At 37.4% G+C, this 14,544-nt stretch overlaps 1 protein-coding gene across 4 annotated transcripts in view; it reads left to right on the forward strand.

Annotated features, from left to right (window-relative positions):
• Positions 1 to 507: 507 nt before the first annotated feature.
• The window catches only part of CNOT6 (CCR4-NOT transcription complex subunit 6), a gene marked incomplete at both ends in the record, with an annotated part of 54,093 nt that continues 40,056 nt past the window's right edge, over positions 508 to 14,544 (forward strand). For all 4 annotated transcript variants that reach the window (XM_080698814.1, XM_080698815.1, XM_080698816.1 and 1 more), the window contains one exon: positions 508 to 619. In XM_080698814.1, coding sequence (XP_080554940.1) covers positions 508 to 619 — 112 coding nt within the window. The remainder of the gene's footprint in view (positions 620 to 14,544) is intronic.

A 14,544-nucleotide genomic window follows, 5' to 3' on the forward strand; every position in this document is an offset into this window, starting at 1 on the left:
TTCCCCCTTTGTGGTTTTATTAATTATTATCATTGCCTACATTATTTTATTAGATGTTTTTATGATTTTCTAAATATGTAACTCATTTTGCATGTTTTAGCTGGAATACTATTAAGAATTTACTTATCTTTCTGCCAGAAATGCATAATAAATGCTTGATTCTTTAATTTTCTAATTTTCAGATAACTATGGTTTTTTCTTAGTTAAAATTATGAATTCATGTAAATCATACTGAATCAGTTGTCATTCTTGTGATGTTCAACAGTGGAACCCTCTTCAGGTTGTACCCCTCCACAACTTTTGCATCCTTCGTAGTGTATAGATTTGTTTGCATATATTTTATCCTGGATCTGAAATCATCTGTTTCTCCAAGGAACTCCTAGTTTCTTTTAGTGGGAAATTGTACTTACAGATCATAAAATGGTTGTCTTCTTTAAAAGAATATTGTTATTTTTATTTGTTTGGTTCTTCAGAATACTGATTGGTTTCTTTTCTTTATTAACAGGCATGCCCAAAGAAAAATACGAGTCCCCTGACCCCCGGAGGATGTACACAATTATGTCCTCTGAGGAAGCAGCAAACGGAAAGAAATCACATTGGGCAGAACTTGAAATAAGTGGTAAGACATGAAAGCGTGAACCTAGGGCATAAAATTAAGTTTTCTAGTGCTAGTGCACAAGAGGCAACTGTTTATTTTTGGGTAATGGGGATTGAACCCAGGAGGTTTCTACCTCTGAACTACATCCCCAGCCCTATTTTATTTTTCTTTTTGAAAGAAAAGGTCTCACTGAGTTGCTGAGGCTGGCTGTAAACCTGCAATCCTCCTGTCTCAGCCTCCCAAGTACTGGGATTTAAGCATGTGTCACCACTCCTGGTCAATGATTGTATTTTACTTAATTCTCTTATAAAATAGGATTGAGCTTTTGCATTTTAAAATAATAGATTTTCAGTTGGGTAGGAAATGGCTGTTATGAATAGAAGTAACAGCCTTATTTCTCCTTAATCATTTGCATTTTAGTCCCAGTGTCTAAGGATAGCATTTTTCAGAAATAAAATCTTAAGTATTTGCATCATGGCTAGATGAGGTGGCACACACCCATAGTTCCATTATATGGGAGGCTGAAACAGGAGGGTTATAAGTTTCAGACCAGCACACCAGAACTTAGACCATTTCAAAATAAAATAGGGCTAGGGTGTAGTTCAGAGATAGACCATCCCTGGGATTAGTCCCGAGTACCACAAAAAAAAAAAAAAAAACTGCATCAGATTTCAAAATTCCCTTCAATCTTTAGTGCAGTCTTGATGTATTCAAAAGAATATATGAGCTACTGAAAATATTCTTTCTTCAGTGGCATACAGCCTCTTCTTAATATTTAAGGTGGTGAGGGGACTGTGTGGGTGTGTGCGTGGTGGGTGGTATTCCAAGCTATACCTGCAGCCCTTTTTATTTTTTATTCTGAAGCAGGGTCTCCCTAAATTGTTGAGGCTGGCCAAGCATGATCCACCATGCCTGGTACATTGTTACTTCTCAGGGCAACCAGTGTTGGTGAAATTTTGTGTTAATATTGGCCTAATGTGTTTCACCATACTTTGTTTCCAGTGTGTCCTGATTTTTGCCTACAGAAATATATAGGATATTCTGTTCCTTACCCCCTGACTCCCCTTGTGTATTTTAATGCAACAAACATACAAAGCAGGTGCTGTGTGTAAAATCATTTTACTTGGCACTATCCTTAGCATTTAGAAGATAAAAAGATAGAAAAAAACACAGTCCTTGTGCTTAATAATTTATGACATATTAGGAAGTGAGAGGGAGTACATAAGTATAATAACTAGTAGACAAAGTATAACTACCAAATTTAGGTATAAAAGTGCTTTCCAGGAAGAAAAAAGAAAGTAATTATAAGAATACTCTTCCTTTGTAAGTTCAAAATTTCTGATTAACCTACTGAGTAAACATAGCATTCTCTGCTGCCATGGTAGAGCTTGGTACCCACATGAGTGCCTTCTCAGTGTGTACCCTTTTCTGATTTCTAGAGTGCTACATTTAATTAAAACAAGTTCAGATCAATAATGTAGATAAAGGTAATGGAAAGTGAAATTTCTCTCTTCTTTCCTGGTTTTTTGTCATTTGGCTTTTTGTGTCAGGGAAGCTCAAAGAGAAATATGCTGCCTTACTTAACAATTACTGTCAAAGCACAGGTAGTCATTATTACTGTTTAATTTCCATAGCATTAGTGTTTAACTGTATTTTTGTTTCCTTTTTCAGTTTGTCTTAGCAGTTTTGGGATTACAAACAAATTATTTGCTTAGTAGGGAAGTTCCCTCCATTTTAGAACATCAGGGTAAGCTACAAAATACTCACTTTGGCCACTGAGTATGTCTCTGAGGTTGAGGGGGATTCTCTTCTATTCCTCCTTCCACCTCATGCTGGGAATCAGAATCATTTTGAATTATCTTTTTTTTTCCATTTCCTGAGCTATATTTGTAAAAAGTTTTTTGCATTTACTGTTTGATTACCTGATGTACAATTTGTATAGGAAAGGGAAGAATGCTTGTTTTTTTCCCTTTTATTTACTATTTTTCAAGATAAACAGTCATCCTTTAAGGTTACCAGTTAAGTTTTTGTAAAGTACTAGTATAAACTAGTGTATTTTAAACATTTGGGGTTTGAACATTTTTAGTAAGTTGCAATTATAACTAAATTGATACTAAAATTGTCCTACTCTTGGCTAAGGGAGAACCTCGTTAGATGACTTCTGAGTTATTGACACAAGCTTAGTTGCTTTTGTTAGCTTCCTTGCTATCTGATATGACAAGATTTTCTTGACTCATATTTTTTACCTCAAATCTAAAATAAGTCACTTTTCCCAAGAAATCTGGTTTTGTTATTTCAAGACCATAAGCTAGGAAATAGGTTTTCTCTCCCCTCCCTTTCTGTATATACATGTGCACACACATGTATTCAAATAACATTTATGAATAAATGTTACATACTACTAAAAGGATGAAGTATGTTGACATATACATACTTATATGGTAAATATGACAAGATATTTTTAGAATTAAAATATATCTTGTATATTTAAAGTTAAAATAGAAAAATATTCTGATACTTTGGATTTAAATTTAGGATAATAAGGTTTTTTATTAACTTCTATAATTATATGTCTCCTTTCATATTAAACGTCTTAGTTCTTAGGGATATGGGATGATAGAATTTGAGTATCCCATAATACTTATTTGCATTATCCCATATTAAACACACAACAGTCTCAGAATAACAATGCTAATAATAACTTGAAGGGTTCCAGGGGAGGAAGGAGACAGGAGACAGCCAACAGCAGTACAGGCTTTATTGGGTAAAACCTATAGAGAGAATCTCCAGGAAAGGTTGGAGCCTGTGTTCACTTACAGACTATAGGCTTATATAGGTTATTTAAGGGGAGCTTCTATGGGACAGGAGTAGTGGTGGCTGTGGTGGTAAGTCATTGCTAGGGGGGCTGTTAAGGGGAATTAGTTGTGTTGTTAGAACTGGGTTAATCATGATAATGGGAATTTTTTGTAAGCAGAGGGATGATACCATAAGCAAAAGGCTTGTCGGGCACATGTTAGACATGATGTTGGGGACATTTAGGTAAGTAGGGAAATGGGTGTATTTGAGTAAGATTTGGGGCTTTTCTGGTCAGCAAAGAGGCCTGCAAAATGACGCATATTCACAAGATGTGGCCACTTTAGTTCAAGACTCTAAAAATAACCACCACCATTATAATTACTGAGAGCTGATAAAATTTTACTGCATGTTTACCTGTCTGTGCACACCTTGCTTTTTTAATAGTTGTACTATGTCTATACTGTTGGAGTATGGTATATATCAGCTTTCCCATTTAACCTGCATAAACCCGTATTTAAACTTAGTATTACATTATACATGAAATTGCCCAGCTCACATGTCTCTAATCATTTTGGTTATCTGGAAGCTTATTCTCTAGATTCTTTAGAAAGGGTCTTTTTGCATATTAATGATTTGTGCCCTTTAATTTTAAAAATCATTTTGCTGAATGTAAAATCCTTGACTCATACATTCTTTCCTTAAATATCTTAAATACATGTTACTCCATTTTTTTTCTTTTCAATACAACATAATGCTTTACTGTAGGTCTTAGGACATTGTAGTTTTCTTTCTTTTTTGTTATTTGCTCTTTTTTGCCTAGATGCCTAGAGGATCTAAATTTTTATCTTAGAATCAGTAAGTTTATTACACTATCTAATGTTGGCTTTTCTACATTATATTCTCAGGTGTGTAGTGTGTAGAATGTGGTGCATGTGAATATATAGATGACTAGATGAGGGAGTACTGGGGCTTAGATCCAGGGAGCATCCTGCCTCTAAACTACACCCCCATGCCGGGCGTGGTGGCGCACGCTTGTAATCCCCGCGCTTGGGAGGCGGAGACAGGAGGATCGCGCAGGTTCGAAGCCAGCTGCGCTGGCGTAAGAGACCCTGTTTCAAAAATATAAAATAGGTCTGGGAGTGTAGCCCGGAGGAAGGAGGGCTTCCAGGAACCCCAGTACCACCAAAAAAAAAAAATAAATAAAAAAAAATAAAAAAAAATAAATAAACTACACCCCCAGCCCTTTTCATTTTTTTCTTTGAGACCTTGTTTCAGGGTCTTATTAGGTTGCTGAGAGTCTCACTACATTGTTGAGGCTGTCCTGGAACCTGCATTCCTCCTCTCTCAGCCTCCTGAGTACTGGGATTACAGGTGTGTACCACCATGCCCAGTTTCCCCCTCTCCCAATATGCAGCTTGAGGGTTATTTTTTTAATGCAGGAAATTTTCCTTGAAGTATCATTTTTGGCATTCTAATCCCTTTGGTTTTCTTCAGTGGTCTATTCTCTAAATATTTATTGCATATTTCTTACTCTCTTTAAAATTTTCTCCTTTAAAAACTAAAATAGCTGAGACAGGAGGATTGCAGTTCTCAGACAGCCTCAGCTAGTACTTAGTTGAGGCCCTTTGCAACTCATTAAGACACTGTTTCAAAATTAAGAATAAAAAAATAGGGCTGGGGATATAGCTCAGAAGTAGAATGCCCCCTGGGTTCCATTCCCAGTACTGCAAAAACAAACAAACAAACAAACAAACAAACAAACAGTAAAAAATAGCCAGGCATGGTGGCACACATAATCCCAGCGCTTGGGAGGCTGAGACAGGAGGATCGTGCAGGTTTGAAGCCAGCCTCTGGTTTAAGAGACCCTGTTTCCAAATAAAATAGGTCTGGAAGTGTAGCCTGGAGGTAGAAGGCCCCTGGGTTCCATCCCCAGTACAAAAAAAAAAACAGTAAAAAATAAAAATACCTAAAATATAATTTACATATAGTGAGACTTTATGATTCTTTTACACATAGTTCTCTTCTACCACATTACAATACAGAGCAGTGTCATTACCCCTCAAAACTTTTCTGTTCCCCTTTGTTGTCAAACACCCATTCTACCCCTAGATCCTAGAAACTACTGGCCTGTTTTATTCTCTTATTTATTTATTTATTTATTTATTTATTTATTTATTTATTTATTTTTGTGTGTCTGAGGATGGAACCCAGGAGCATTTGACCTCTGAACTACACCCCCAGCCCTATTTTTTATTCTTTATTTTGAAACAGGGTCTCACTAAGTTGCGGAGGGCATTACTGAAGTAGCTGAGGCTGTCCACAAACCGCGATCCTCTGGTCTCAGCCTCCCGAATGCTGAGATTAAAAGCATGCACCACCATGCCTGGCTTGTTTGTTTGTTTTTGCTTTTAAAACATTTTTTAGCCGAGCGTGGTTCAAAAATAAAAAGACTAAAAAAAAAAAAAAAAAAAAAAAAAAGGGCTGAGTGTCGATTGGAGGTACAGTGTCTCTGGGTTCCATCCCATCCCTAGTATTGCAACAAACATACAAAAAAACAACAGATTTTTATTTTTTGGAGCAGCTTTATTTTTACAGTAAAATTGAGTGGAAAGTAGAGAGTCCCATATACCACTAATCCCTACCCTTCCCCCTGCCTGGCCCTCCCACACTATCAGCATCCTGTTACCCTTAATACATTTATACAACTGAGAAACCTCCATTGACACATCATCCACAACCCATATATTGCTATAGGGTTCACTCTGTTCTGTTTTCTATAGGTTTTAACAAATATATAATGGCATGAATCCACTATTACAGTACACAGAGTAGTTTCTACATTGTAAAAACCCTCTATTTTAGCCGGGTGTGGTGGCGCATACTTGTAATCCCAGCATTTGAGAGGCTGAGACAGGAGGATCACAGTTCAAAGACAGCCTCAGCTACATAGTGAGGCCCTTTGCAACTCAGTGAGACCCTGTTTCAAACTAAAGAATAAAAAATAGGGCTGGAGGTGTAGGTTAGGTCAGAGTTAGAATGCCCTTGGGTTCCATCCCCGGTACCTCAAAAAATTTTAAAAAACCCTTTGCCAGGTGTGGTGGTGCCCACTTGTAATCCTAGCTTGGGAGGCCAAGGCAGGAGGATTGCACAGGTTCGACGCCAGCCTCAGCTACTTAGGCTCTCAGCAACTTAGTGAGACCCTGTTTCCAAATAAATAATAATAAAAAAATAGATCTGGGAGTATAGCCTGGATGTAGATAAGCCCCTGGGTTCCACCCCCAGTAACACACACACACACACACACACACACACACACACACACCCACCCCTCTATTCTGCCTGGTCATTTCTCCTATCCCCCAGCCCCTAACAACCATTGAGGTTTTTACTCATTCCATACTTTTGCCTTTTCAGAATATGATATAGTTGCAATCATACAGCATATGGCCCTGTCAAATTGGCTTGTTTCACTTTAATAATAGGCATTTAAGGCTCCTCTATCTTTTTTATGGCTCACTAGCTAGTTTCTTTATCTCATTGTCTGTATTTACCACGGTGGTTTGACTGCTGATGCAGTTTTCTAATGGGGTATGATATGGAGCATCTTTTCATATACTTACTTGCCATTTGTATGTCTTCTTTGATGAAGAATCTGTTCGGATCTTTTGCCCAGCACCATAAAAAAAGGATATATTTGACAAAGGACTGTTATTCAATTTATAAAAAATCTCTAAAACAACGAAAAAACAAAAACACTATTTAAAAACATGAGGCAGATCTATATATTTTGAATAACAGTCCTTTGTCATATATATCCTTTTTTTTTTTTTTTTTTTTAATGGTGCTGTCACAGAGCCCGGTCCCCAGTTAGATGTGTTCTTGTGGGAATATTTTCTCCCAGTCTGACTTGTCTTCTCATTTTCTTGACTGTATAGGGCAGAAAATTTTAATTTAAATGGGATTTTTACTTAATTGGTCTTGCATTAAGTTGGGAAGAGCTGACATCTTGACAGGAATGGAGTCTTTATTCATTAATGTGTATTACCTCTCCATATATTCTTTGATTTCTTTTATCAGATACTATAAAGAAGTACAAAGTTTTTTTCTGTCAAACAGGTTGGCCAGACTGCAGCCATTTTATTTTATTTTTTTTATTTTTTTTTTTTATTTTTTATTTTTTTTAACTTTTATTTTTATTGGTGCACTGTATTCATACATCATAGTAGGATACATACTTTTGTAGACATACATGCACACTTTTCCCAGTCAGCCCCCACCCAATCCCCACCCCATTCTCTCCCTATCCCTCCCTCCCATGCTTGGCTTAGTAGTTGACATCTAGTATTATGGCAATTTATCTAAAATTAAAAATGATAATCTCACATAACAGTTTCATTTGTCTGATACCAAGCTTTTGATGACTTAAAGATAATATTTCAATATTTCTTTTTGCTTTCTTTCTTACCAGAGAATATTTTTTTTCTATTTTTTAGGTGAAACTATCATATATTTATATATTTATTTTTCAGAAAAAAATCTATCCTAATATGGAATATGGACTCTAGGTACCCAAAACGATCTTGAAAAAGAACAAAGCTAGAAGATATATATTTTCTGATTTCAAACCATATAAAGCTACAATAATTGAAACAGTGTAGTACTATTCTAAAGGCAGATATATAAACCATTGGAGTTAAATAAAAGCCTAGAGCTAAATTCTTCCCTATATTGTCAAGTTATTTTTGACAAGGTTTCCACGAACATTTGGTGGTGGAAATATTAATCTTTTAACTAAATATTGTTAAAAAAATAATTACATGGAAAAGAATAAAATTGGACCCTTACCTAATCCCATATACAAATATTAACTCAAAATAGATAATAGACCTAAATATAAATCTTAAGACTATAAACTTTTAGGAGAAAATCTGGGTCATTAAACCTCACAACATTGAAATTGGCAGTGATTTCTTGGTTATGATTTCAAAGGCACAGGCAACAGAGGAGTATACAAACTCCCTAAAAAAAATTGTATATCCAAAGACAATGTAAACAGAGTTAACAGTTACTAATAGAATGGGATAAAATATTTCCAAATGCTATATCTGAAGGTATATTAATATTCCAACTAGGAATCCTAGAAATTAACAACAATAAAGGCAAACAATACCCTTTAGAGATAGGTAAAAGACTAACATAAATAATGAATCTCCACAGATAACCAATCTTAGTTGTTTGTTGGATGGAAAATCTTGTTTCTCTAGTTCTGGAGTGTGTTACCTATTTCTTCTTTGTAGTTAATCTCTTTGAGTATTTTCTCTAGTGCTGGTTTTGAAGACATAAATTCCTTCAGTTTCTGTTTGTCATGGAAGCTTCTTATTTCTCCATCTAATTTGATAGAAAGTTTTGCTGGGTAGGACATTTTTGGCTGGAAGTTGTTTTCTTTCAGAGTTTGGAATATGTTACTCCAAGCCCTTCTGGCTCTCATAACTTGGTTTGGGAAGTCTGGAGTGATTCTAATTGGTTTGTCTCTGAATGTCACTTGGCCCTTTGCTTTTGTTGCCTTTAAGATTCTCTGCTTGGCTTCCACATTGGTCATTTTGACAATTATGTGGCGTGGGGATCCTCTTCTCCGATCCTGTCTAAAGGGAGTTCTATAAGTTTCCTGGACCTGTGTATCGACCTCTTGCTCTATGTCTGGAAAATTTTCTGCTATTACTTCCTTGAAGAGATTGTTGATCCCTTTGGTTTCACTTTCTTTTCCCTCCTCTATTCCAATTATTCTTAGGTTAGCTCTCTTAAAATGGGCCCATATTTCTTCAATATCAGATTCCTGCTGTCGGATATTTTTTTCTAGATTAGAAACTATGTGTTCATTTTTGGATTGCTCATCTTCTAAGAGCGAGATTCTGTTCTCCATGTGTTCTAATCGGTTGTTTATGCTTTGAATTGAGGCCTTTACTTCATTAATTGCATCCTTTATCTCTTTTTGGCTCTCTCTGAGTTCTTTTCGAAGCACCTCTATTATTTCTACAGTTATTTTCCTGATTTGATCTTCTAGAAATCTCTGATTTTCAGTTTTATCGGGTTCTGATGTTGTGGGGTTGTGGGCATTTATTGCTCCAGTATTATTCCTCTTTCCCATGATTTTGGATGTTTGTGCCTTCTCTGGGTTCTTCCCTTGGGTCACTATGACTTCACTTAAGGTGCTCTGGATCTCGAGTCAGTAGTATCTCAGACTCCTTTACTGGGTTGTATCACAGAGTCTCCGACCCAGAGAGTCGATAGAGGCTGCTTTAGACTGTGGGGGGTGCCAGGTTGCACGTTCTCCTATGGTGTGATATCTCTGCCACCGCCCCTCCCCCACTGGGTCAAGTCCCAGGGAGTACAGTACTGGGATTTCTCCTCTGTGGCCCGCAATTTGACTCACTGTTCTTGAGTACGCAGATGTAGCTGTACTGGCCTCGCTGGATTCGGTGCTGCTGCCGCCGGTGGCAATATGACGCCGCTGCTACGCCCTCGGCTGTGGGGCTGGTGTTTTTCTTCTTGGTTTTGGTTTCCACTCTGAATCCCTGCAGCGTGTGCTGAGCTCGGCCACTGGGAACTTTAGATGCTCTCTGCGCGGAGAAATCCCGCCTGGCTGTTTCGCAGTGGCTCACCTCGGCTTGCTGTAGCCGTCCCGTGAATTCGCCGGCAGTATGGCGCTGCTGCCGCCGCGTTTGCCGCGTCCTCGGGCGATAGGCCGGTTATCTCCTCTGTGGCTCTGTTCTCAGTCCGCTTTCTCTCTGGAGCCTGGTGATTTTTTGTTTCACTGGTGATGGTGTTTTCTGGCTATGAAAGGCGCTGATTTTGTGGTAATGGAGGTTTGTTGTTAGCGGGGCTCTTAAGCCCCGCTTTTCTCGGTCGCCATCTTCCCGGAAGTCCAGCCATTTTAATTAAAACCATCATTTTAGTTCATGGAACTTTGTTTCCCAGAATCTTAACAGTTTCTTTGCTAAACCTTGAAAGTTAAAAGCCTGGCCTGTCTTTAAATCAGCCAGTCTTCACAGTCATGACCTCAATCCCTTACCAATCAGGCAAGACTTCATCAAGGATAAAACCCCAGCAACTTCCCCACTCAGTATGCTTGCTCATTAGCTTTTTGGCAGTTGCATACCTTTATGCAGAAGTAAAAATATTTTTGCCTTGCTGATAGACTCTCATTTGCAACATTTACTAGGACTGGTGCCCTCTTAAATATATCATGTTCCTTTTTTTAGTGCACATATAATATTATGTTCTCAAATTCTAGCAATTGATTACTGATATATAAGAGTGTGATTGACTTTTAATCTTTAAACTCATTTATTTATGACTTCAAATTGTGGTCATGTTTGTCTCAAAATACACTTATTTTTTCTTTAAATAGTCAAGCAATAAGAAACATTATTTTTATATGTTTTTCCAATGTTCATTATTTTGTGAGTGCAAGTTTCTGCCTATTACAACTTTCGCTTCTCACTGAAAAATTTGTAATGGAAGTTGTGGGGCAGGGTACTCAGTGAAAGACTCCAGGGATTGGGCAGGGGAGAGGTGTCTTCAGAGCTCTTTTTCTTTCTGTGTAGCTCTCTCCTCTTTGGCACTCTGTCCTATGAACTCTAGCTACCTTGGCCTCTCTAGACTTGTGACTTCATCCCTCTACCCTTAATAAACCACCAACCATCTCTCAGCCCACTGTCAAGAAAATGTCTGGGCAGTATTCTGTGCTGCACCCTCTCCCCTATTGTTTTAGTAAATCTGGTCCACTACTTTATCTTGTTTTTTGTTTTGGGTTTTTTTTTTTTTTTTGGTGGTACTGGGGTTCCTGGAAACCCTTCTTCTACCTCCAGGTTACACTCCCAGACATATTTTATGTATTTTTTTATTTGGAAACAGGGTTTCTTAAGCCAGCAAGGTTGGCTTCGAACCAGCACGATCCTCCTGTCTTCGCCTCCCAATCGCAGGGATTACAAGCCTGCCCCACCACGTCCAGCGTTTTTTTTTTTTTAAGTCTTTGTCTGATAACTTTAATATCTGAGTCTCTGGATTGAGGAAGTTGTTCTTTTATTCTGGTCTTTAGTCCTTTGGTTTGACAATTTTTATTGAATGGTGGAAATGGTAGAATAATTGAGTGAATTTTACTTGTGTGTTTTTCAGATGATTTTAGTAGGGGTGGATGACATTGATCTAATCAGAGATTCATCTGATTTAAAAAGATCTTCAGTGTTTTGTAAGCATTGGCTTATTGATAGGTCTAACCCCCCTACCCCCCATATTTTTAACTTCCAGCTGACATCTTGGTGGTTTAACCAGGGTCGTGGGTCCTAAAAGGCTATTTTGTCTTTGAGGTTATATATGAGTACTTAAAGTCTTGTTTACGCTCCCAGCCTCAGCTTTCAGCTCTTCTCCTTACCTCTTAGCTGCTGCCTGTAATTCTCATGTTATTCTATAGGTAGAATGCTGTGCTAGAAAGTGTCCTGTTTATTACCTCTTTGTATTTCCCTTCTCTCTAGGTTCTTTGTCATGTCTTCACTGCTTTGTAGTTTTCCAGCACCGCTATTAATTAATTAATTAATTTTTTTTTTGGCTATACTGAGGATGCAATCCAGGGGCATTGTGCCTCTGAGCTATACCCCCAGCCCTATTTTTTAGTCTTTTTATTTTTGAAACAGGGTCTCACTGAGTTGCAGCGAGCCTCTCTTAAGTAGCTGAGGCTGTCGATGAACCGCGATCCTCCATTCTCAGCTGCCCGAATGCATGCGCCATCACACCCGGCTCTCCAGCACTTTTAATTTTTTTAAAATTCATTTCATGGTTTTGGTTTGTTTTTGTTTTTTTTGCGGTACTAGGCATTAAGCCTAGGGCATTCTACCTCTAAGCTATACCCCCAGCCTATTTTTTATTCTTTATTTTGAAACAGAGTCTCACTAAGTTGTAGAGGGCATCACTAAGTAGCTGAGGATGGCTGTGAACCTACAATCCTCCTTTCTCAGCCTCCCAAGTACTGGGATTACAAGTGTGCACCACTACGCCCAGCTTGTGGATTTTTTTTAAATGTAATTTTTCTTTCTCCCAGTGGAATAATTGGTCAACAACAAAACAAGTCTTATTACAGGAATTTGAAGCAGATGTTTGAACTTCAAAATTCTGCTTAAGGATCTGAAGATACCAAACAACTCTAATTGTCTTTTTGTTTCTACTGTATGGAGTATGAACTCTGATTCCCTACTTTTGAGATACAGGTGTATTGCTTGCAGGCTCTTGAGATGATCCTGTAGTGCAAGGAGAAGTGTAATAGTAAACCAGAGTCACACTCAGGAAAGAAACTTCAAGCAATTGCAGCTTGGGTTGGAATTTCTGGGTATTTACTAAAAGGTTTTTTAATTGGGTGCCTATGCTGAGGCCACACATTAGTCTTTGTTTACTTTGTGACATTCTTCAACATTTTGAACACTTAAATTGACTGAGGTACATTAGCTATGTTCGGTTATTTTTTCATGGAGATTGATAGATCATGTCTCGTTCTGGACTAGGCTTTCTGATTTTTGGGTTTTTTGCAAGAAAATATTACACATAGCTTTTTGATAGTCATAAGTTTAACTCAGGAATCAGGTAGCTTTCATTATATTATCTTATGAACAAGGAAAACAATCTTTTTTGTTGACAAGATCACACAGAAACTGGCAGGCATCCATTTAGTCTCTATGTTCCACTCCAGGATATACTAGTTTTGTGTTTCTCTTTTTGTAAAATCTGCTCAGTGAAAACTAGCTCTCCAGATTAAATAGTAAAAGCCATCCTCCAACCAAGAGGGAATGGCATAGTGGCCTTTGCATTATAGAATAAAAAGCTGAGTGGACCTTCCCCCTCCCCCAGTGTGCTTGCACCCTTCTGTGTGGAAGTAAATTGCCTTGCTGAGTTACTTATTTTCATGAGTTTTTATTTGTGGCTTCTCTAAAATTGGTTTCTAACAGTTTTGTGCAGCTGCCTGCTCTCTTAATATCTGCTTTATGAAAATTAAAAGTAAAGTGAGTAGAGAGAAGGGAGCCCCAAGTGGAGATACCTAGTGTAGTTCTGAAGCTACCATTTATTCATTGGAACTCCTTTACATTTATTCTGAAACTTCTAATGTGGCAGATGATTAAACAAAGATTTCAAGAATTTCACAGCGTTTATGAGGAGACTCCTACAAGAAGGTATTTGATAAATACACAACAGGAAAGTATGAATTATCTTTTTTTTTTTTTTTTTTTTTCTAAGAAGGGCTTAACCAGCCTTCTAGGATCAGGGAATGCATACTAGAATAGCTGCTTAATGAGTTAATTAAATTAGCTGAGTAAAACTGGAGAAGGGGACACATGGAAATACAAAAAAGAATGTAGTGATAGTTTCTTTTTCTATCTGCTGTTACACCTCCTAGCATGTATGTGTCTGTGTACATGCATACACATAGTGATTTCTTTTGCATGCTTCTGGAGTTTCTTATATAAATATAGATTATCTGCATATTTTTAATACAAAAGTAGTACATATATTTCTGCATTGTCCTTTTATCACTTAGAAGTACTTATTGATCTTCAATCTGACAAATAGTGCTGCAATAGATTACTTACATCTCTCCTGATATGTCTCTGGGAAAAAGTATTATATGCATTTGTAATTTTCACATTTGATACTTGGCTATTTTCTTCTATTTAAAATAAAATTCAGAATTATCTGGTCTTTTTTAAAATTATGTTATAAGTTAACATGATTTATGGTATGTCCTTCTATTTTTTTCTTTTGTATCCCACAGACTAATATACTTATTGCTCCAAGGGATTTTACTTTCTTTGTTTGTTTGGTTGGTTTTTCTTTTATACTGAAATTAAACTCCAGGGACTTGCATGAACTAGGCAAGCACTCTTACCACTTAGCTGCATTCCCAGCCCTTTTTATTTTGAGACAAATCTTGTTAAATTGCCTAGCCTGGCCCAAACTTCCTGTCCTCCTGCCTCAGCCTCCTGAGTGGTTGGGATTACAGGCATGCACCCCTGCACCCAGCTGTATGACTGACTTGGTTATTATAAGTATATACAAATTGTTTTCTTTATGTTAATGTATTTTATATGTTAACTTAGTGACATTCTTCT

This window comes from Muscardinus avellanarius (genome assembly GCF_963383645.1).
Source record: "Muscardinus avellanarius genome assembly, chromosome: 7".
NCBI lineage: Eukaryota > Metazoa > Chordata > Mammalia > Rodentia > Gliridae > Muscardinus > Muscardinus avellanarius.